Source organism: Ranitomeya imitator, chromosome 6 (genome assembly GCF_032444005.1).
Source record: "Ranitomeya imitator isolate aRanImi1 chromosome 6, aRanImi1.pri, whole genome shotgun sequence".
In the NCBI taxonomy this organism is placed as follows: Eukaryota; Metazoa; Chordata; class Amphibia; order Anura; family Dendrobatidae; genus Ranitomeya; species Ranitomeya imitator.
This window is the reverse complement of record NC_091287.1, coordinates 283,793,202-283,817,953: the sequence shown is the minus strand read 5'-3', so window position 1 is coordinate 283,817,953 and position 24,752 is coordinate 283,793,202. Positions and strand designations below refer to the sequence as shown.

At 41.0% G+C, this 24,752-nt stretch overlaps 1 protein-coding gene across 3 annotated transcripts in view; it reads right to left on the bottom strand.

The window, feature by feature from the left end:
• Nucleotides 1-24,752, bottom strand: part of LOC138642455 (cadherin-6-like) — a 474,683-nt gene that overhangs the window by 271,455 nt on the left and 178,476 nt on the right. For all 3 annotated transcript variants that reach the window (XM_069730611.1, XM_069730610.1, XM_069730612.1), the window contains one exon: nucleotides 23,133-23,506. In XM_069730611.1, the coding sequence (XP_069586712.1) occupies nucleotides 23,133-23,366 (234 nt within the window). In that variant the 5' untranslated portion in view covers nucleotides 23,367-23,506. The remainder of the gene's footprint in view (nucleotides 1-23,132; nucleotides 23,507-24,752) is intronic.

Here is a 24,752-nt window from a genome sequence, read left to right as displayed (position 1 = left end):
GGCCAATGTTTGGGTTTCTTTAAAAGGTAACTTCACTTTGTTGAGTCCTAAAATGTGCCACACTTAGTATTGTAAATTAAAGTAAATCATCCAAGATGGGTTACAATGTTCCTCAAAGATTTGCTAATCTACTAAACAGTGTAATGCACTGTCATATATTCGGGGCAATTCCTGGCTGCCTTGGCTAAATTTATGATGTCTAAATTCTAGACGGTATTAATAAATCTGCCCTATTGTGCTGTGTCTAACAGAAGTGATCAGAGACTACATAAGACATATTAACATAGTAACATAGTAACATAGTAACATAGTAACATAGTTAGTAAGGCCGAAAAAAGACATTTGTCCATCCAGTTCAGCCTATATTCCATTATAATAAATACCCAGATCTACGTCCTTCTACAGAACCTAATAATTGTATGATACAATGATATTGTTCATGATCTCGGGGGATTCATAAGCGTAGCCCTTCCCTTGCCCTCCTCATGGTGATTGATGGACTACTTTATATGCTCAAATGATAATCTTATTAAACATAGTCAGAAATCAGAGCTTTAGAAAGTAGTGAAGAGTAGAAATGCTACTCTCTCATCCTTTACATAAGGGTATTGCTGAATATCACTTGGGTGAGTTCCACTTAACTAAAGCCCCCCATACACTTTAGATGGCTGTCGGCTGTGCGATTGTTCGGCCAGCTGCTTTTTCTCCTGACTCTTCCATACACAGGAACGCTTAGTTGGCTGAGTGCTCCTGTGTTTTCTATGAGAGAGGAGCTGACAGACATCTCTGCTGGTGACATATCTCAGTTACAGCAAAAGGATTGGCAATCTGAAATCAGATATGCAAGATCCTAGATTCACTCAACGACCATCAATCAGGAATTCCTATATATATTATACTGTCATCCGAACCTCTCGACATCAGCAGGTTTGAACTATGTTAGTCTAATGTGTATGGGAGCCTTTAAGTTACTGTAGATGGCTGTACTTATGGTTAGTTGCATAGAATTATCCAGGGCTGGGCACCAGTAGCCTCTATAGAATTCACCAGACTGTTTCCATATTATATATGTCCAACAAGGAAGTAAAATAGTCCCTGGGAACTTTTCAGAAAATGTTCCCACGCTCGAGTTCATATGAGTTCATCCAGCAGAGGGCGCATCACCGTGACTTCAGGTAACTACAGTACATTCCCCTGCATTCCATTTATTCACCAAGTTTTACAGTCAGGGGCACAGCTGCATTAGCAGAGCTCCTGGGTGTAAAATGATTTAACCCCTTCAGATGGATTTACAGCGTGGGACAAGACTATAACGACGGAAGGTATGGAATATTGTTGTTTGTTTTTTAGCTTTGTTTCAGGTGACAAGGGTCTTCAGGTGGATTAAGAGTATAATAAAATATTAAAAAACCCTGTGTCTTTATTTAATTAAAATACTTTTTAATAATGTGTGTGTGTTTTATTAACCATTTCATACTATTGGATTAATAATGGATAGGTGTCATAATTGACGCCTCTTCATTATTAACCTAGCTTAATGTCACCTTACAATAGCAAGGTGACATTAACCCTTCATTACCCCATATCCCACCGCTACAGGGGAGTGGGAAGAGAGAGGCTAAGTGCCAGAATAGGCGCATCTTACAGATGTGGGGTGGCTGGGGGCAGATGTTTTTAGCCAGGGGGGGTCCTATAACCATGGTCCCTCTCTAGGCTATTAATATCTGCCCTCAGTCACTGGCTTTCCCACTCTGGCTGAGAAAATTGCACCGGAGCCCACGCTAATTTTTTCCAGGATTTAACATTTTAATAGCTAGAGACCCCAAATTTGACACAAAGACACTTCTTACATTACTAAAGAGGAATATGTAATAAAAGAAGGGATATGAGATGGTTTACTGTATGTAAACCATGTCTCATATCCTGTCGGTTTTGTGAAGGAGATAGGGAAAGCCGGCAATTGAATTACCGGCTTTTCTGCTATCTAACGCTGAATTAAATATAAATATATACATATATGTGTCTCACTGACATATATATATATATACACACATATATATATATATATATATATATATATATATATAGACTGTATATATGTTTTTAAGAATATTTGAGCCGATGGATCCATGATATGTCCATTTTGCAAGTCTGCAAGAAAAAAAATCGCTGTACGGAAGCCATACAGATGACACACGGATACATTTGTGCGTAAAAATCGCATCCTCGCATTGAATACGGAACAGTGTTTTGGGACAATTACTGTGCATTACGGCCGTAAAAAATGGACCGTATTTACTTACGTCTAGTGTGACACCGGCCTAACGCTGATGCCATGTTCACAGTTAGCGTAAATGCTTTCTGCTGGGTTTTTTTTGCAGGTGTCCGCACCAGATGACACAGTAACTATCTTCTATGACTAATGCGTGTTTGCTGCGTTTCTTTTAAGCATTTCCACCTTATTTGAAGTGATTTGGGGGCAGATATGAAGCAGAGTTTTTTTTACAGAAAAGCTTTGAGTTAGAAAATGCAACAGCGTTATTTTTTCATGCATTTTTTTTCAGAAGAAGAATATAAAGAAAAAATGCATCAGAACCACAGAGTTCAGCAGAGAGGGCAGAGATTTCATGAAATCACATTGACTGTGGTTGGACATTTAGATCGTGTTCACATGTACCGTAAATGCTGCGTATTTTCTGCTGTTTTTTTTTAACAAAATTTCTGCTGTTCAAGCAAAGTCGATGTGATTTCATGAGTACCGCGCCCCCTGTGGTCTAAAGACGCTGCTGAACTGTGCGGTTTGGTGCTTTTTTTTCTCTAGATGTTTCTATGTGGAGCCTAAATAAATCGCATGTAAAAAAAAAAAACTGCAGGTACTTTTTTAAGTGCAGAATCAAAACGTTTCTGTACACATTAAATACGGGGCTTCACATCTGCACCAAAAACGTACCAAATAAAGGGGGAGAACATTGCTATTGTGTAATTTGTGTGGACACCTGCAGAAAACAAAAAACACAGTATTTCTGCAACGTGTGAACATGGCCTTACAGACACAAAAAAAAGCCAGATGTCGTATAATGAAGCTACATAGAGATGAGATCGTTCTGGCAGCTTCGACTGTGAATGAAAGCACAAAATATAAATCCACATGTCTCAATTAGGCATGAGCAGGACGCATAGATGACGTTGCGCTGCCCGGACTAATCAAAAGCCTCGCCGCTGTGCGCGCCGCATGATCTGTCCTCTCTTCCTACTCTTCAATTGGGAGGTACGCAGCAGGTCGAGAAATCGTCATATAAACACTGGTTGCAAAATGGAGTGATCATAGCTAGAGTGCCATGGAAATGTAATTTTGCTATTAGACTAATGTGTCAGCTACATTGGCAGGTTACAGGCATCAAGAAGATCATTATGTCAACATTTACTTAGCCTCTTTTGCTACCTTGGAAATACAAAGAGACCACTGAACCATACCCGACTCAATCTAAATTAGCATCCGAAAAGCATGTTTTACTTGGTAAGTTGTGGAAAACTATTTGTCACCTACCATTTTCAGCTCTCTTTGGTCTGCCAGTGATAAGGCAATTTATTCTCCTGTGATTTGCACTCAATCAATTTCTGTCCTGTGTGTGCGAAAAAGTGATTGCCTTGCACTGTGTAAGGTCTTAAGTTAATGTTATATTTATGCCGTGTCATCTGATACACAGGTCTCACGTCCATTAAATACCCACATCTTTTAAATGCTTCTTATACATTTAAAGCCGATTGCTTATCTTCAAAGAAGAAGGTTACTGAGGTGAGAGATTGTGGCTACCTTAACTCTTCAGCTGAAATTACATTTTAGACCCGAAAATTATAGCTCTTCTCTTACATTTCAACACTGCAAATATTTATTATCTATCTGAACACACAACGCACATATATGTACTGTACTTGCAAAAGTATTCACTTCCCTTGGCATTTTTCCATGTTTTGCTACCTTATAACCTGAAATTTCAGTTTGACTTTTTTGAAAATTAGCATCACTTCATGTAAAGAACATGCCTACAACTGTGAACATTTGGTTTTCTTTTTATCATGAAGGAAACAACAAATAGGACAAAATAACAAAAAAATGCACTGTGAATAACTATTCACCCCCTAAAGTCAGTACTTTATAGAGCCTCGTTTTGTGGCAATTACACCTACAAGTCGCTTTGGATAAGTCTCTTGAGCTTTCTACATCTTGCCACCGGGAGTTTTGCCTATACAGCAAGGTAAAACTGCTCCAGCTCCTTCAAGTTAGAAGGTTTGCTCTAATGAACAGCAATTTTCAAGTCTGACCACAGATTCTCAATTGGATTATGGTCTGGACTTTGACTAGGCCACACCAGAACATTTAAACATTTCCCCTTAAACCACTCAAGTGTTGCTTTACCAGTATGCTTTGGGTCATTTTCTTGTTGAAGGGTGAACCTCTGTCCCAGGCTCAAATCAAGAATATCCCTGTATTTGACACCTTCCATCTTCCCCTCGACTAGGACTATTTTTCTTGTCCCTGCTGATGAAAAACATCTTAACAGCATGATGCTGCCACCATCATGTTTCACTATGGGGATGGTGTTTTGGGGGTTAACTGTATTAGATTGGAGCTAGACATAGCATTTACCTTTGAGGCCAAAAAGTTAAATTTTCGTCTACTCTGATCACTGGATCTTCCTACATACATTTGGGAGTCTCCCATATGTCTTTTGGCAAATTCAAAATAAATCTTACAATTTTTCTATGTTAGTAAAGGCTTTTTTTCTGCCAACTCTTTCATAAAGGCCACCTCTATAGCTTATTGTAGTCGTATGGACATATAGTCCAGTCTCTGCTTGTGAAAACTGCAGCTCCTTCAGGGTTACCTTTGGTCTCTGCACTGCCTCTCTAAAAATTGCCCTTCTTGACCAGGCTGAGAGTTTTGGTGGGCTGCGCTCTCTTGGCAGGTTTGCTGTGGTACCAAGTTCTTTCATTTGATGATAATGGATTTGATGGTGCTTCGGGGGATCATTTTTTTTTTTTTTATAAGGCTACGTTCACACTAGCATTGTGCGCCGCTGCGTCGGCGACGCAACGCACAACGCACGCAAAAACGCAGCAAAACGCACGCAAAAACGCTGCGTTTTGCGACGCATGCGTCGTTTTTTGCCGAAAATCGGACGCAAGAAAAATGCGTTTTCTTGGTCCGACGCTTGCGGCAAAAAAGACGCATGCGTCGCACAACGCAACAAACAAAAACGCATGCGTCCCCCATGTTAAACATAGGGGCGCATGACGCGTGCGTCGCCGCTGTGTCGCCCGACGCTAACCCGACGCACACTAGCATAACGCTAGTGTGAACGTAGCCTAACCCAACCCCGACTTGAATTTCTCAACAACTTTGTCCCTGACCTGTTTTGAGATCTCCTTGGTTAATGGTGTTGCAGTCTCTGTGGCCTTTCAGAAAAGGTGTATGTATACTGACAGACTACGTGACATTTAGATTGCACACAAGTGGACTTCCTTTCACTAAGCATGTGACTTATGCAGGTAATTGCTGGCAGAACTAAACCCTATTGAAAATCTCTGGAATGTAATTAAGAGGATGCTGGATAGTCACAAGCCATCAAACAAAGAAGAACTGCTTACATTTTTGCACCAGAAGCAGTGTGAAAGACTGGTCGAAAGAATGCCAAGACGCATGAAAGCTGTGATTAAAAATCATGGTTATCCCACAAAATATTGATTTCTGAACTGTTCCTCAGTTAAAACATTAGTATTGTTGTTTCTAAATGATTATGAACTTGCTTTATTTGCATTATTTGAGGTCTGCAAGCCATGCATTTTATTGTTATTTTGACCATTTCTCATTTTCAGAAAATAAATACAACATTTATTGCTTGGAACTTCGGACACATGTTGTCAGTAGTTTATAGAATAAAAGAACAATTTACATTTTACTCAAAAATATACCTATAAAGAGAAAAATCTGAAAAACTGAAAATTTTGCAGTGGTCTCAATTTTTGCCAGAGCTGTGTATATAATAATAATAATAATAATAATTTTATTTATATAGCGCCAACATATTGCGCAGCGCTTTACAAATTATAGAGGGGACTTGTACAGACAATAAACATTACATCATAACAGAAATACAGTTCAAAACAGATACCAGGAGGAGTGAGGGCCCTGCTCGCAAGCTTACAAACTATGGGGAAAAGGGGAGACACGAGAGGTGGATGGTAACAATTGCTTTAGTTATTCGGACCAGCTATAGTGTAAGGCTCAGGTGTTCATGTAAAGCTGCATGAACCAGTTACCTGCCTAAGTATGTAGCAGTACAGACACAGAGGGCTAATACTGCATAAAGTGTATGAGAACATGATGCGAGGAACCTTTTTTTTTTTTTTTTTTTTTTTTTTATTATAAATAGGCCACACAGGGATCGTTAGGTTAATGCATTGAGGCGGTAGGCCAGTCTGAACAAATGAGTTTTTAGGGCACGCTTAAAACTGTGGGGATTGGGGATTAATCGTATTAACCTAGGTAGTGCATTCCAAAGAATCGGCGCAGCACGTGTAAAGTCTTGGAGACGGGAGTGGGAGGTTCTGATTATTGAGGATGCTAACCTGAGGTCATTAGCGGAGCGGAGGGCACGGGTAGGGTGGTAGACTGATACCAGGGAGGAGATGTAGGGTGGTGCTGAGCCATGGAGTGCTTTGTGGATGAGGGTAGTAGTTTTGTACTGGATTCTGGAGTGGATGGGTAGCCAGTGTAATGACTGGCACAGGGTAGAGGCATTGGTGTAACGGTTGGTGAGGAATATGATCCTGGCTGCAGCATTCAGGACAGATTGGAGCGGGGAGAGTTTTGCAAGAGGGAGACCGATTAGTAGAGAGTTACAATAGTCCAGACGAGAATGAATAAGTGAAACAGTCAGAGTTTTTGCAGAGTCGAAATTAAGAAAAGGGCGAATTCTAGAAATGTTTTTGAGATGCAGGTAAGAAGAGCGAGCCAGTGATCGGATGTAGGGGGTGAATGAAAGGTCAGAATCAAGGATGACCCCAAGGCAGCGGGCATGTTGCTTTGGAGTAATGGTGGAACCGCACACGGAGATGGCAATGTCAGGCAAAGGTAGGTTAGTAGAGGGAGAGAACACGAGGAGTTCAGTTTTTGACAGGTTTAGTTTCAGATAGAGGGAGGACATGATGTTAGAGACAGCGGTAAGACAATCACTGGTGTTTTCTAAAAAGGTCGGTGTGATATCGGGAGCAGAAGTGTATAATTGGGTGTCGTCAGCATAGAGATGGTACTGGAAACCAAATCTACTGATTGTTTGTCCAATAGGGGCAGTATACAACGAGAAGAGTAGGGGGCCTAGGACTGATCCTTGAGGAACCCCAACAGTAAGGGGAAGGTGAGAGGAGGAGGAACCAGCAAAACATACAGTGAAGGATCGGTCAGAGAGATAGGAGAACCAGGAGAGAACGGTGTCCTTGAGGCCGATGGAGCGGAGCATAGTGAGGAGGAGCTGATGATCCACAGTGTCAAATGCTGCAGAGAGATCCAAGAGAATTAGCATGGAGTAGTGACCATTAGATTTAGCTGTTAGTAGGTCATTAGAGACTTTAATGAGGGCAGTTTCAGTAGAGTGTAAAGAGCGGAAGACAGATTGAAGAGGGTCGAGAAGAGAGTTATCTGAGAGATAGCGGGTAAGACGGGAGTGGACCAGGCGTTCGAGGAGTTTAGAGATGAAGGGAAGATTAGAGACAGGTCTATAATTAGCGGCACAGTTTTGATCGAGGGATGGTTTTTTAAGTAATGGATGTATGATGGCATGCTTAAATGAGGAGGGAAAAATACCGGAAGTGAGGGAAAGGTTGAATATTTTTGTTAGGTGAGAGGTGATAGCCGGGGAAAGGGACTGGAGGAGATGTGACGGAATGGGGTCACTGGTGCAAGTGGTCGGGCGCGAAGATGCAAGGAGCCTGCTTACTTCTTCTTCTGTAACTGCTTCAAAGTCAGAGAGTGAACTAGATGCAGTGGGGGAGGGAGGACAGTGCATGGTATGAAGAGATTGGGAGATGATTTCCTGTCGAATGTGGTCAATTTTTTCTTTGAAGTAATTGGCCAGATCGTCAGCACGGAGATCCGTGGTTGGGGCCTGCTCTCTTGGGTTGAGTAGGGACTGGAACGTGTCAAAGAGACGTTTAGGGTTATTGGACAGGGAGGTGATGAGGGTGTTGAAGTAGGTTTGTTTGGAGAGGTGAAGGGCAGAATTGTATGTCTTTAGCATGAACTTATAATGGATGAAATCTTCGGGTAGATTAGATTTTCTCCACAGACGTTCTGCGCACCTGGAGCACCGCTGCAGGAAACGTGTTTGCAGCGTGTGCCACGGTTGTTGCCGTCTGTGCCGAGTTGTTTTATGTATAGGAGGAGCAGCATATATGTATAGGAGGAGCAGTATATATACAGGAGTTATGTATAGGAGGAGCAGTATATATATATATATATATACACACAGTACAGATCAAAATTTTGGACACTTTCTCATTTAAAGATTCTTCTGTATTTTCATGACTATGAAAATTGTATGTTCACACTGAAGGCATCAACACTATGAATTAACACATTGTGGAATTATATACTTAACAAAAAAGTGTGAAACAACTGAAAATATTTCTTATATTCTAGGTTCTTCAAAGTAGCCACCTTTTGCTTTGATGACTGCTTTGCACACTCTTGGCATTCTCTTGATGAGCTTCAAGAGGTAGTCACCGGCAATGGTCTTCCAACAATCTTGAAGGAGTTCCCAGAGATGCTTGTTGTTGCAGTTGTTGGCCCTTTTGCCTTCACTCTGCGGTCTAGCTCACCCCAAACCATCTCGATTGGGTTCAGGTCAGGTGACTGTGGAGGCCAGGTCATCTGGCGTAGCACCCCATCACTCTCTTTCTTGGTCAAATAGCCCTTACACAGCCTGGAGGTGTGTTTGGGGTCATTGTCCTGTTGAAAAATAAATATTGGTCCAACTAAACGCAAACCGGATGGAATAGCATGCCGCTGCAAGATGCTGTGGTAGCCATGCTGGTTCATTATGCCTTCAATTTTGAATAAATCCCCAACAGTGTCACCAGCAAAGCACCACCACACCTCCTCCTCCATGCTTCACAGTGGGAATCAGGCATGTAGAGTCCATCCGTTCACCTTTTCTGCGTCGCACAAAAACACGGTGGTTGGAACCAAAGATCTCAAATTTGGACTCATCAGACCAAAGCACAGATTTCCACTGGTCTAATGTCCATTCCTTGTGTTCTTTAGCCCAAACAAGTCTCTTCTGCTTGTTGCCTGTCCTTAGCAGTGGTTTCCGTCCAGCTATTTTACCATGAAGGCCTGCTACACAAAGTCTCCTCTTAACAGTTGTTGTAGAGATGTGTCTGCTGCTAGAACTCTGTGTGGCATTGACCTGGTCTCTAATCTGAGCTGCTGTTAACCTGCGATTTCTGAGGCTGGTGACTCAGATAAACTTATCCTCAGAAGCAGAGGTGACTCTTGGTCTTCCTTTCCTGGGGCGGTCCTCATGTGAGCCAGTTTCTTTGTAGCGCTTGATGGTTTTTGCCACTGCACTTGGGGACATTTTCAAAGTTTTCCCAATTTTTCGGACTGACTGAACTTCATTTCTTAAAGTAATGATGGCCACTCGTTTCACTTTACTTAGCTGTTTTTTTCTTGCCATAAAACAAATTCTAACAGTCTATTCAGTAGGACTATCAGCTGTGTATCCACCAGACTTCTTCACAACACAACTGATGGTCCCAACCCTATTTAGAAGGCAATAAATCCCACTTATTAAACCTGACAGGGCACACCTGTGAAGTGAAAACCATGAGGGGGAAAATGAGAGATGTGAGGGGGAAAATGAGAGGCGTGATGGGAAAACAAGAGAAGTGAGGTGCTATAACTAACCATAGATATTTACTATGCCCAGGCAACGCCAGGCTCTTCAGCTAGTTATTAATATTTATCAAATGCTCCATCACAGGAAGCTAGTCCGAAAAATACGGTAATATTTTGTACAGAAGCCTTGGCTGGTGATGACAGCATCAAGACGCCTTCTGTATGGAGAACCTAGTCTCATGCATTGCTCAGGTGTGATTTTGGCCCATTCTTCCACACAAACACTTTTCAAATCCTTACGCTCCTGTGGGCTGATTCTCTGAACTCTGAGCTTTAGTTCCTTTCATACATTTTCTATTCGATTCAGGTCAAGTGATTGACTGGGCCATTCTAGCAGCTTTATTTTCTCTCTCTGAATCAAATTTAGAGTTTCCTTGGCTGTGTATTTGGATCATTGTCATTCTGAAATGTCCACTATCGTTCCATCTTCATCATTCTGTTACATGGCAGCAGATTTGTATCAGTAATATCGCTGTAAATTTCTCCATTCATCCTTCCTTCAATTACATGAAGCCAGACTACAGTGGCATGTAAAAGTTTGGGCACCCCTGGTCAAAATTACTGTTATTGTGAACAGTTAAGCAAGTTGAAGATGAAAACATCTCCAAAAGGCCTAAAGATAAAGAGGACACATTTCCTTTGTATTTTAGGAAAAAATATATATATATTTTCTCATTTTTAACATTTTAAAAACTACCAAAAGGAAATTGGGCTTATGCAAATGTTTATGCAGCCTTGGAGATTTGTATGCTGAGAGATAACTTTGACCAATGTTTCAGACCTCACTTAGCACGTTAGAGTTATGGCTTGTTCACTATCACCGTTCGGAAAGGCCAGGTAAAACAAATTTCCCAGCTTTATAAAAACTCAGCCTTCTCTAACCTTGTGAATTGTGATGTGCAGAAATGCTGCAGATCCGCAATTGATTTACAGTACAATGTAAATGAATGAGAAAAAAAAATGCTGTGCACACCTTGCGGAAAATCCGCTGCGGAAACGCTGCATTTTAAAAGAAGTAGCATGTCACTTCTTGTTTGTGAATCTGCAGTGTTTTTGTACCCATTACATTATAGAAAACCGCAAGGGTAAAAAACGCAGCAAATCCGCAAGAAAACCGCAGCAAAAATGCACAAAAAACGCTGCGGAACCGCCCAAAAATGCTACAAATCTGCAGGTGCGTTTTCTGCCAGGAGAGGCAGAATCCGCACCAGAAATTCCTAAGCCTAATCCACAATGTGTGCACATAGCCTTAGAATCAAAAGTATGCAAAAAAAATCTAAACATTCATTGTGGAAACAAGTCCTGTGGACCGATGAAGTTAAAATAGAACTCTTTGGCCACACTGATCAAAGTTATGTGTGGAGAAAAAAGGACACAGCATTTCAGAAAAAGAACATCTCGCCAACCATTAAGCATGGGAGTGGATCAATCATGTTTTGGAGTTGTCTTGAAGCCAATGGGATGGGGAATATTTCACAGGTAGAGGGAAGAATGGATTCAATGAAATTTCAACAAATTCTTGATGCAAATATGTAAAAAAGCTGAATTTGAAAACAGCATGGCTTCTACATATGGATGATGATCCTAAACACTTGTCAAAATCCACAATAGACTACTTCAAAAGGCGCAAGCTGAATGTTTTACAATGGCCCTCACAGGCCCCTGATGTGAACATCACTGAAAATCTGTCGCTAGACCTCAAAATAGCAGTGAATGCAAGACGACCCAGGAATCACACAGAACTGCAAGAATTTTTCAAGGAAGATTGGAAAAAAATCCCTTAAACAAGAATTGAAAGAACCTTGTATGGCTACAAAAAGCATTCGCAAGCTATAATAGTTTTAAAAGGGGGGCTACTAGGTACTAACCATACAGGATGCCCAAACTTTTGCATGAGCCCATTTTCCTTTTTGTAATTTTTAAAATGTAAAGATGAAAAATATATATATATATTTTTTTACAAAAATACAAAGGAAAGGTGTCATCTTAAACTTTAGGCCAATATGCTTAACTGTTCACAATAACAGTAATTTTGACTAGGGGTGCCCAAACTTTTACATGCCACTGTATGTTATCCATCCAAGTATTTCACAGGCTTGCCTGAATGTTTTTAAGCAAACATTAACTGCGTTTGAACATGCTTTTTGTTCAGCAATGGAGTCTTATGTGGTGAATGTGCATACAAACTATGAAGTGTTCTTTGAAACAATTGTACCTGCTGATTCCAGGTGTTTCTGTAGCTCTCCACAAGTGATCCTTGGCTCTTACACAACGCTTCTGATAATTCTTTTCACTCCAGTCTGAAATCTTGCGAGGAGCACCAGGTCGTGGCCGGATTATGTGATGTTTTTTACACTTCCAAATAATGGCCCTAACAGTGCTCACTGGAACTTTCAGTAATTTAGAAATTCTTCTGTAACCAATGCCACAATAAGGTTGCAAAGGTCTTGAGACAGCTCACTGCTTTTACCCATCTTGAGATGTTTCTCTTGTGGAATCTTGGTAACAGGAAACCTTTTTATAGGCCCTTAGTTGAATTAGCTGATATTATTATTCACTAAATAGCAGGATTGCTTTCCAATTACTGATAGATTTCAGCTGGTGTCATGACTTCCCATGGCTTTTTGCGGCTCTCTTTTTTCATGTGTTCAATACTTTCTCCCTGTGTCATTTTTCATTATTACACATAACAATTTATGAACATTTGTGGCTTGACTAATTTGCCTGTGTGGATCAGATGGGTTGTTACAGACATCTGGTGAGAATTTCATGTCAATAGCACCTTTAGAAATATCTCTGTGTTATGTTGTGATGTTCCTCTGTTATTCCTTTAGGAAATGTATAAATAATTTGATAATTGGATGTAACCAGATTGTGGTACATCCTCACACTCTAAGGCTGGCGTCACACTAGCGAGTTATACGGACGTATGAGAGGTGTAGAAATTACGGATTGCATACGGTACAATGATTCTCTATGGCCCAGCTCCTATCTGCCGTATTTTACTGATCCATATTATACGGTCTTCTACGGCCGTAGAAAATCGCAGCATGCTGCGTTTGTCACTGTATTGCGCAAAAAATACGCCAATGAAAGTCTATGGGGGCCAGAAAAATACGGATTATACACGGACCAACAGTGTGACTTGCAAGAAATACGCAGCGGTGTTCTCTAGAAAAGCCGGCAATTCATTGCGGTGTACAGTAAAATCACACTGACAGGTTAGAATAGAATAGATAGAATGTCTACACATACTATAAGGGTATATATATATATATATATATATATATATATATATATATATATATATATATATATATATATATATATATATATATATATGTCAGGGAGACACATATATGTATATATATTAATATTTCATACAGCGCTAGATAGCTTAAAAGCCGGTAATTCAATTGCTGGCTTTTGCTATCTCCTTCCCAAACCCGACATGATATGAGACATGGTTTACATACAGTAAACCATCTCATATCCCTTTTTTTGGCATATTCCACACTACTAATGTTAGTAGTGTGTATGTGCAAAATTTGGGCACTGTAGCTATTAAATTTAAGGGTTAAATCGCGGGATAAATTGGTGTGGGTTCCCGCGCAATTTTCTCTGCCAGAATGGTAAAGCCAGTGACTGAGGGCAGATATTAATAGCCTGGAGAGGGTCCATGGTTATTGGCCCCCCCTGGATAAAAACATCTGCCCCCAGCCACCCCAGAAAAGGCACATCTGGAAGATGCGCGTATTCTGTCAGTTGGCCACTCTCTTCCCATTCCCGTGTAGCGGTGGGATATGGGGTAATGAAGGGTTAATGTCACCTTGCTATTGTAAGGTGACATTAAGCCAGATTAATAATGGAGAGGCGTCTATTATGACACCTATCCATTATTAATCCAATAGTATGAAATGGTTAAAAAACACACACACACATTATTACAAAGTATTTTAATGAAATAAATACACAGGTTTTTTAAATATTTTATTATACTGGTAATCCACCTGAAGACCCTCATTCTGTAAAAAAGGTAAAATAAAAAAACAACAATATCCCATACCTTCCGTCGTTCTGTAACGTCCCAAGATGTAAATCCATCTGAAGGGGTTAACTAATTTTACAAGCAGAAGCTCTGCTAATGCAGCTGTGCTCCTGCCTGTAAAACCCCGGGGAATGAATGGAATGTAGGTCAATGACCTGTATTTACCTTCAGTTGCGGTGATGCGCCCTCTGCTGGATGTCCTCATATGAAGTCGAGCGTGGGAAAATATTCTGAAAAGTTCCAAGTTGTTTGGTTTATTTTGCCTCCCACACAGCAATAATTTTAGCACTGTATGTTAAAAGATTTTAACCCCTTCATGACCGGAGGTATTTTTGGTTTTACGTTTTCATTTTTTACTCCCCTTATTCCCAGAGCCATAACTTTTTTATTTTTCCGTCAATATGGCCTTGTGAGGGCTTTTTGGGGATGAGTTGTACTTATGAACACCACCATTGGTTTTAACATATCGTGTCCTCGAAAACGGGAAAAAAATTCAAAGTGTGGTGAAATTGCAAAAAAAGTGCAATCCCACAGTTGTTTTTTGGTTTGCTTTTTACTAGGTTCACTAAATGCTAAACCTGACCTGCCATTATGATTCTCCAGGTCATTATGAATTCATAGACACCAAACATGTCTATGTTCTTTTTTATCTAAGTGGTGAAAAAAAATTCCAAACCTTGCTAAAAAAAAAAAAAAAAAAATGGTGCCATTTTCCGATACCCATAGCGTCTCCATTTTTCGTGATCTTGGGTTGAGTTAGGGCTTATTTTTTGCACACCGAGCTGACGTTTTTAATGATACCATTTTGGTGCAGATAAGATCTTTTGATCGCCCGTTATTACATTTTAATGCAATGCTGCAACGACCAACAAAAATGTAATTCTGGTGCTTTGAATTTTTTCTCGCTACGCCGTTTAGCGATCAGGTTAATCCTTTTTATTGATAGATCGGCCGATTCTGAATGCGGCGATACCAAATATGTGTATGTTTGATTTTTCTTTTTATTGTTTTATTTTGAATGGGGCGAAAGGGGGGTGATTTGAACTTTTATTTTTTTAGTTTTTTTATATTTTTTAAAAAACTTTTTTTTTTCACTTTTTGCTTTCTTCAATAGCCTCTATGAGAGACTAGAATGTGCCATAACCCGAACGGCTGCTCATCGGGTACTGCAGCTCAGTCCCTAATGCTCCTAAATTATATCTGAGCTGCAGTTTTTGAGCACGGCTAATACAGAGTGTACAGAGCCATTCTGTCACCAGCAAGCACCCCCACCCTGCAGCTATGTGCAGCTCTGGCTGCAATTGAATGTACACAGTGTGCAGATCCAGAACAGAATGCTCTGTACACTCTGTATTAGCTGTGCTCAAAAAAACTGCAGCTCACATATTTAGGAGCATTGGGGACTGAGCTGCATTACCCAAGAAAGACTTTTCCCTAGCAAGGGTCACCAATATACAGTACATGGTAAGTTCTGGACAACCCTTTTAAAGGGCACCTGTCACCCCCCAAATCAAAGATGAGCTAAGCCCACCGGCATCAGGGGCTTATCTACAGCATTCTGGAATGTCGATAAGCCCCCAATGTATCCTGAAAGATGAGAAAAAGAGGTTAGATTATACTCACCTGGGGGGGGGGGTCCGATCTGATAGGGCGTTGCGGTCCGGAGCCTCCCATCTTCTTACGATGATGTCCTCTTCTTGTATTCATGCTGCAGCTCTGGCGCAGGCGTACTTTGTCTGCCCTGTTGAGGGTAGAGCAAAGTACTGCAGTGCGCAGGTGCCGGGCCTCTCTGACCTTTCCCAGCGTCTGCGCACTGCAGTACTTTGCTCTGCCCTCAACAGACAAAGTATGACTGCGCAGGAGCCGCAGTGTGAAGACAAAAAGAGGACGTCATCGTAAGAAGATGGGAGGCCCCGGACCGGACAGCGACGCCCATCAGACCAGAACCGGACCAGGACCACCACTGGGTGAGTATAATCTAACCTCTTTTTCTCATCTTTCAGGATACATTGGGGGCTTATCTACAGCATTCCAGAATGCTGTAGATAAGCCTCTGATGCTGGTGGGCTTAGTTCATCTTCAATTTTGGGGGTGACAGGTTCCCTTTAAGATCAAAGTAAAGTCCTGCTAATGATGTCAAGTAAAGGTAATTTACCATGATCTTCAAGAACTAGTATGTTGCATGGTACTACAGGTATGCGCATTCATACTATAATAAAATATATGAAATTATCTATACATTTTATTTTCTAAAATCAGGAAAGCGAAGGCATGAATATATTCTGGGATTCCTTCTAATGAAGATGAAGACATGACATTTCCATAGTAGCCTGTGTCAGACATCAAAATCTTATTGAGCTTGGTGTCCTTTCTTTAGGCCTTGTACCCCATATAACAAAACTTGCATCCAATAAATAGTATGGGAAAAATGAAATAGAGAATGATCCAATGCAAAGGGCATCATCAGCTCGTTGGAGACATTTTTATACATAAGGTCCATTGTTAATCTGGCTCTACCGCTCACTACTTAAAAAACCTGTGACCACAAACTGACACCAGTATTCAGTACATGTGCCTCTATGGAATATGCTCTCCAAACCTTAACATGCCTAGCTGCCACCAAGAAGGACAACAATATGGCTTGGGCAATGTGGATGGGAAGCAATACATAGAAAATCCATGGGTGAAAATTGACCCAACCATCATAGTAATTAGGTTTATCTATGGAGGTCACCATAATGCAAGCTGAATGATATAAGAGGAAATGAGAAAATCACCTTCTGTTATTGAACAAAATGTATAAAAAAACAAAAACATTGGCAAATTTTTTTTTATATCATTATTGTATTAACAAAATAATTGGAAATATTTCGATTTTCATAGTGGCCACTAGGGCTGTTCTAGACTCAGATATCCTGTCCGTTCAAGAAATCTACATGCACATTAGTAGCAACAGGCTGATTCAGAACATACCTTTCATATTTAAAGGGGACCTGTCACCCCCAAAATCACGGGTGAGGTAAGCCCACCGGCATCAGGGGCTTATCTACAGCATTCTGGAATGCTGTAGATAAGCCCCCGATGTATCCTAAATGATGAGAAAAAGACATTAGATTATACTCACACAGGGGCGGTCCCGCTGTTGGTCCGGGTCCGGCGCCTCCCATCTTCATCAGATAACGTCCTCTTCTGGTCTTCACGCTGCTGCTCCAGCGCAGGCATACTTTGTCTGCCCTGTTGAGGGCAGAGCAAAGTACTGCAGTGCGCAGGTGCCGGGCCTCTCTGACCTTTCCAGAATGCTGTAGATAAGCCCCTGATGCCGGTGGGCTTACCTCACCCACGATTTTGGGGGTGACAGGTTCCCTTTAACCAGCTAATGAGTGTGTGCAAAAGTCATGGAAAAGGGAGCAAGGGGAGCAGTGACATTGCCTATTGCGAATGGTTGATCCTGTGTTATCAGTAGAGAAATGTTGCTGATCATTTTAATCCTGCCTGTTTTGATAATGATCCTGCTGTAAACTCCTCTTGAAAGACACAAAGAGTCTAAAAAGAGCCCCAGTGGCCATTGTGATCAGTGCAAGATTTCTCATTTTGATTTTAAACACAGATAAAAAAAATTTGAAAAATTGTTTGAAAACGATGTAACACCAAAACTTTTTAAACAAAAGGTCATTTTGACGACATATCCCCTTTAAATGAAATCAATGAATATATGGAACTAAGAACTGGAAACTCATATAAGGAGACAGCAGTTGTTATCATTTCACTCTTGCTTACTTATTCATTTTTAAGTAATAAAAAAGTAATGTAAAAGCTAGCCTTAAATATATAGAAATAATCCACTGTGTGTTTAGGTTTTCATCTTTTTCATTCCAAATTCAGACTCAGCAGATAAGCTAAGAACCCCCACTAAATATTTAAAATTGTGAAATAAGCGGTCTCGAAACAACTGTAAATATATTATTCATCGTCTGGGAAATAAAATTTAATGGGACTGCTAAATTTCTTTTATAGTTCTTTTTTATTTTTTAAAGAGTGATGCACATACATTTCTCACCTGAAGGTAAGCAATCGCTTCTTCTGTCACACGGGAAATTCCAACATATGGTTCAAAAGAACCCGGGCAGATGCAACTAATTCCCAATGTAAAAGTCTACTCTATCGCTCATTCTGCTATCAAATTAGAAACTAGGAGTGTTTTATGTAGCACTTAAAGGTATACACTCACATTAGTAAAACTATGAGGCAAGAATGGACCAGAATGAGCAAATATTGGTGATGTGTTTGACACTACACTATTGCTGGTATAATTATGCTGTTTTGTGTAATAAGTGTCAGTTTACTGAGATATTGTCAATCATAGACAATGTCACTAAATGCTAAAATAACCAATTACAATCCATAAAGACGAGTGGGTACTGAGCCGTAATAATATAGTGTGAATGTAGAGTATCTGCTTGTATAGAATCCAAGGCCAGTGTGAACACGTGACCAAGCTGAGCAGATACAGAGGGCTGCCTTAGCATCCTGCCACATAGGAAAAAAGGATAGACTGGATAGAGAGCAATCATAACGGTTTGGGGGAAAAGTTGCAAGTGTCATCTTTGGACACCATCTTCTGTAACTGTAGGTAGAAGTAGGCCACTGAGCGGTACATACAGTAGAAGTCCACTGTCCTCTCTGAGCCGTCCTTAATGATCAGGAGCTGCTGAAGTTCTCTTCATGCTTATAGAGAAGAGAGGTGTGTAGCCGATCAGTGGAGGGAGGAAACGCAAAGATGAACAATCGGTTTACATTTTTGCTACAGACCATGTAGTCACTGTAACGAGAGTGTCTTTTAAAGGCATTTGAGATAGGGTGGCATAATAAACTGTCTGTGTAAGATGGGGTATGGGCACAAGGAGGCAACCTGTGTAACAGAGAAGCAGCCTGTGCAACAGAGTGAGGACCACATGGTGAAATATGTATAACAGAGTGAGGACCACATGGTGAAGTATGTATAACAGAGGGAGCACCACATGGAGCAGCCTATGCAACAGAAAGTGGACCACGTGGAGAAGTTGGCACAACAGAGACAGGATCATGTGGACAAGTATGTGCAAAAGGTGGAGGACCATGTAGAACAGTGTGTGCAACAGAGGGAAGATGATGTGGGGAAGTCTGTGCAGAACAGAAAGGACAACATAAGGAGAAGTCTGAGTAACAGAGGGATGACCATAAGGAGAAGTCTGTGCAACAGAGGGAGGACCACGTGAAGAAGTCTGTGCAACAGAGGGAGGACCATGTGGAGATGTCTCTGCAATAGAGGGAGGACCATGTGGACCAGTCTGTGCAACAGAGGGAGGACCATGTGGAGCAGTCTGTGCAACAGAGGGAGGACCATGTGGAGAAGTCTGTGCAACAGAAGGAGGACCATGTGGAGATGTCTGTGCAAGAGGTTGTACCATGTGGAGAAGTATGCGCAACAGAGGGAGGACAATGTGGAGAAGTCTGAGCAACAGAGGGAGGACCATGTGGAGAAGTCTGTGCAACAGAGGGAGGACCATGTGGAGATGTCTGTGCAAGAGGGTGGACCATGTGGAGATGTCTGTGCAAGAGGGTGGACCATGTGGAGAAGTATGCGCAACAGAGGGAGGACCATGTGGAGAAGTCTGAGCAACAGAGGGAGGACCATGTGGAGAAGTATGCGCAACAGAGGGAGGACCATGTGGAGAAGTCTGAGCAACAGAGGGAGGACCATGTGGAGAAGTCTGTGCAACAGAGGGAGGACCATGTGGAGAAGTCTGTGCAACGGAGGGAGGACCATGTGCAGAAGTCTGCGCAACAGAGGGAGGATCATGTAGAGAAGTCTGTGCAACAGAGGGAGGACCATGTGGAGCAGTCTATAAGAGTGATAAGGGCACAGGGAGAAGTCTGTGTGAGGCATGACCATGGAAAACTTCATGTGCAAGAGGTGAAGACCATGGGAGTAGTTTGTGTAAGATGGGGATCCAGATAGCAGAATATGAGAGATATGTGAGCATGGAAACAGTTTGTGGGAGAGTATGGATGTCTGTCTAATCTTGTAGCTTCCATGCTTCTGTAGTGAGTGACCCACTGGTCACTTTGTAACTTTTATTGCCCCACATGTACATTTTTACTGCATATGTACTTTTGCTATCTGTGAAATTTGACTGTATAAGCTTTTCCCTCTAAATCAGTAATAAATACAATAATTTTGAATTATTTCCTTTGAAAAGAAAGTCCAAGTTTTAGCTAAAAAAAACATGCACCTAAATGTCAAGTGAGAGCACCGCCTTAGGATATTTGCACACATCTTTTTAAGGTGGGTACACACCATAAACTGCTTGAAAAAGCACTAAATAAATGTTAAAAAGAATAAACATGTGCACTACAATGTAAAAATGACATGCTGTCCATATGTTTAGCCTTTTGAGCTTTTTCTTCATGTTTTGAAAAGATGCAAAGTAGTTAAAAGAAGAGACCTGACCATTCTTCAGGAAGCTGCTCACTATTGCATACGTACAAGTATAATAAAAAATATGACAGTGGCAAAGCTGCGGCAAAAAATGACCAGCAAGACACCTTAAACAGGAGCTTCAGGAGAAAAACCTCCGGCGTTTCCTTGCAGCGTCTTCCTTGGGGTCTAAAAGACGTTGAGTGCACATACTCTTATATTTGGTCTGGTTATGCGTCAATCTCAACATGCAGAAACAAGAAAAGCATAAACATTTCAATCATCATTCCACAATTAAAACATATTGGTAGAAATGTTGAAAAGTCTGATCCATAGCGAGCAAATGTGCAGATGGTTGGTAAAAAATAAACAGCTCTGCATTCCTCATGACACCTAGCGTAATACACAGATGCACAGAAAACTGGAAAGTACATCACACGCTCACGACTGACACTGACTCACAAACTGGCTGTGCTCATAAAGAAAGCTTCTTGTTTTCCTTCCTGCACTATTACCTGAAGACATTATCACTATAAGACATAAGAATATCAGAACCTTACAGTCAATTAAAGGGATTGTCACATTTAGACACACCCAGGTGATCAGCTGATCTTCTCCCCTAATTTTGTGGCCACTCATGCAGTATTGAGCTCCAAGTCCCCCAGAGAGGAGATGTAAGGGCTCCTACCGGCTTTATTTATTACCCTGCAGGTAGGAGTGCGCATAGGTGAGTGCATGGCGCAGCAGGTACCAGCGCCGGATCATGCTGCTCATCACAAGTCATATACAGATGTGATTACTGAGCACAGTCCTGTAGTATAATGGTTTTATATAGCAGCACCTCTCCATGGCAGTGGTCCCTGAGATCAGCTGTCTAATGTGGAGAGAAGACGCACACATCTATAGAAAGTGACAAGTCATTCTTCCATCTTTTTGCAATAAGGAAGACCAATTCTTTAGAAATCTTGCAGACGGAGAATATTGTTTCTGCGTTCTGCTTGAGCTCAGCTCTCAGGTGCACATAGACAGTGACAGCTTGCTTACATGAGCTCCCCGCCTGCTTATCTGTACAGGCTGTACATATCTGGTACCTGCGGAGCAGGATATATGGGCACACATGCACAGGGCACCGGGAAACATGGAGACTTATCAGTGGAGGCGCCATAATAAAATGATGGTAAAATATATGACTTCACTCTCACTTACAAGGTGCCCTGTAGGTGGGATATATCTATATATACACACACATTAATGTGCACACTGTAATATATTTACATAGATGGGAAATATCATAGCGGTATGTCACAGTGTTTCCTTTCGTGTTGTATGAGTAGAATATTTTGGTTGTAGAGTGGGTATTTACTGCAAAAAAAGGACCATATACGTTATTAACGTTTCAATATTGAATTCCACAAATAACTGAACAAAATGAAGCTGCACCCATGCCAATTGTGTGTGAAAAAGAGCAGATCAGACTAAGGGACGTGTAATAAATGGGGTTGTCCAGCGAAAACCAGTTATTATCACCTATTCACAGGATATTTTGATCACTTGTTGATCATCGCTGGGACCCGCACCTACTGGCTGGACAAGGCACTTTTATCAGGGTTAGAATGGAGTGGCAGTGCATATGGCTCTTTCTGACAGCCCCAAAGAGAATGAACGGAGAGGCAACTGGGACATCATGGACATTTTTTAACAAGGATAACAATTCCCTGTTCTGTTGATAATTGCAGGTCCCGGCGGTTGGATACCTACCGACCAGAAAATTATCACCAATCCAATGGATAAGTGATACCTTGTTTTCAGTGGACAACCCATTAATATACAACACATTTTTGAGCAACCACTAAATGTGATCCGGGTCTACTCCAGCGGAGGAAACCATGACCAGCCAGGCAAGTGTAGCATTGCTTGGTGGCCACTAAAATTATTAGTCAACCATGTAATTCATGGACAGTATACCAGTAAAAAGGCATTGCATACACAACCTCTTACCTCCTGAAGTGTTGGAACCCAATGGCTCACATAATAAAAGGAATCTATAAGAAGAATCGGTTTGTTGACCCTTTTCTTTTACAGGGATTATATAGGAATAGGGAAACATTGCTGCCCTCTTGTAAAAACAGCAGCACACCAGTCCACAGTATGTATGTGTTATGCAGATCTGTCCTATTCTCTTTAGTGAATAGGACAGAAATAGGACAGAAATTCGGATACTCAATTTGATCCAATTTCACCTGAAATAACCTATATTAAACTGGAGTGAATGGGTGGAAACTTCAGCTTTCACTGATATATTACTTTTTCTAATATAAGACGTGTAAAATACCAGAGTGTTTCTCACTTTCAGTAATACCCAATACCTATATCTCAATCCCACAAAATGCTGTTCAACACATGCAGCAGGAATCCTGCCAAAGTGTCAGGTAAGGGAATGATTAGCTGCAAACATTTTTATAATTGGTTGGAGATTTGCAGGCCATGTATCTAGTGTGGCAGCTCTTCTCTTCTCCCAGAAGCCACTCATCTAGTTACCGATAGCAGATGCTAGCTTTACAACACTGGTAGTAAATTACTGAGAGACTGCACTTTTCGACCCAACTGTCTCCACTGTCTGCCATGACAATCCAACATCTAGATTTAAGACTTGAAGATAGAAACAATACCTTGCCAACATATTGGTAATCTGAGCCCGTATATTCCTCAAGAAGAAAAAACTGATTCCACATCCAGCTTCTCTTCGAGCGGCTTTTTTCCAGGTCATCTCCTTGGTTGGGTTCTAGGTCTCCCGATGTTGGTTCCGTGCTAGGAGTAGTCCTTTCTGGAAGAGGAGTCATGCAGCTTTTCTGGGGCTGACTAGCCCAAAAAACAAGAAATAAAAAGCATCCAAAAGTCCTCATATTGCAGTAAGAAAGATGTGAGCGGAAGCATACACACTTGAAGTTCCTTTTTAATTCCCAAACCAGGTTATTTCTTCTATTGTACTCAGCATCAATCTTCTCGCTGTCCCATTTCTAGGTCTCTGACTCTCAGAGGATATCTGCAAGAAAATCCAACAGAAATTATAATTTGACATTACTGGACCTACAGCTGTACAGTTACACAAACAATAAAACCAAGCAAAATGTGCCCGGCTGCTAGTGTTCCCTCTGTGATGACTGCCGTGATAAAATGAGGCTATGGATTTTAAAAATTCATGGAAAACATCAATTCACGGTGGAAATATGTCTATTTTATACTGATTTACAGCGCTGCTATATCCTCCTGCTTATGAGGGAATGAGATAAAAATGCCTATCAACCCGAGAGCTACACTGTGATGTGCATCATAGCGGCAAGAAAATTGTGTTCTGGGTAGAGATACAAAAGGTTAAAAAGTAAGCCCGAGTGTACAATGCATTATACAAGCAGGGGGGATTGGGGAAATATTAGTAAAATCCTGCGGAACATATTGTACTACATGAGAATAATTCCCTAATAAGACCTGCGCTAACGTTCATTGTAATGCAAGACGCTACAGTTCACCGTACAGTGAAAACAGGAATTTGTTAAACAAGTTGACTGTAACATTGTATTAAAATACATTCATTAAATGATACTGAGAGAAGAGATACATGGTGTAACCTCCGGGAAATAACATTATTCAGCCACTCTGGCATGTACCAGTGTGGGTATCTGCGGAGAATCCACTATATTATGTATCTTGTGGACCGCTTAGTGTCTGATTGCAAACGGATGAAAATAATGAAGGGCCATCCATGTATTGCCTGACCGGCTGAAGTCCACCACAGCAGGAAGATCCTGATCTTGGAGACCCCTCTATACACCATAAAGGTATAAGGACAGGTCCTTTCTTCATAAGACCTTCTCTTTAACCCCATACGGTTACATTTTTCATTTGTACTGCATTGTTTTTTCCTCCCTTTCTTCCCTAGACTTTTTTATTTTTCTGCCCACATAGCTTCATGAGGGCTTGTTTTTTGAGGACCGAGTTGTACTGTACTTTTGAATGAAACAATTCATTTCACTATATAATGTACTGGAAAATAAGTTCCAAGTGAGGTGATATAGCACAAAAAAAACGCAATTTCCTATTTGTTTTCTGGGTTTTGTTTTTATGACGTTCGTTGTGGATTAAATATGACCTGGATCTATCATTCTCCAAGTCAGTAAGATTATGGCAACATCAAACTTGCATAGTTTTTATTTCAATGGTAAAAAGGTAAAAAAAAAAATTGTGTCACCATTTTTTGGGTAGATATGACATTCTGATTGTTTGCAATTACA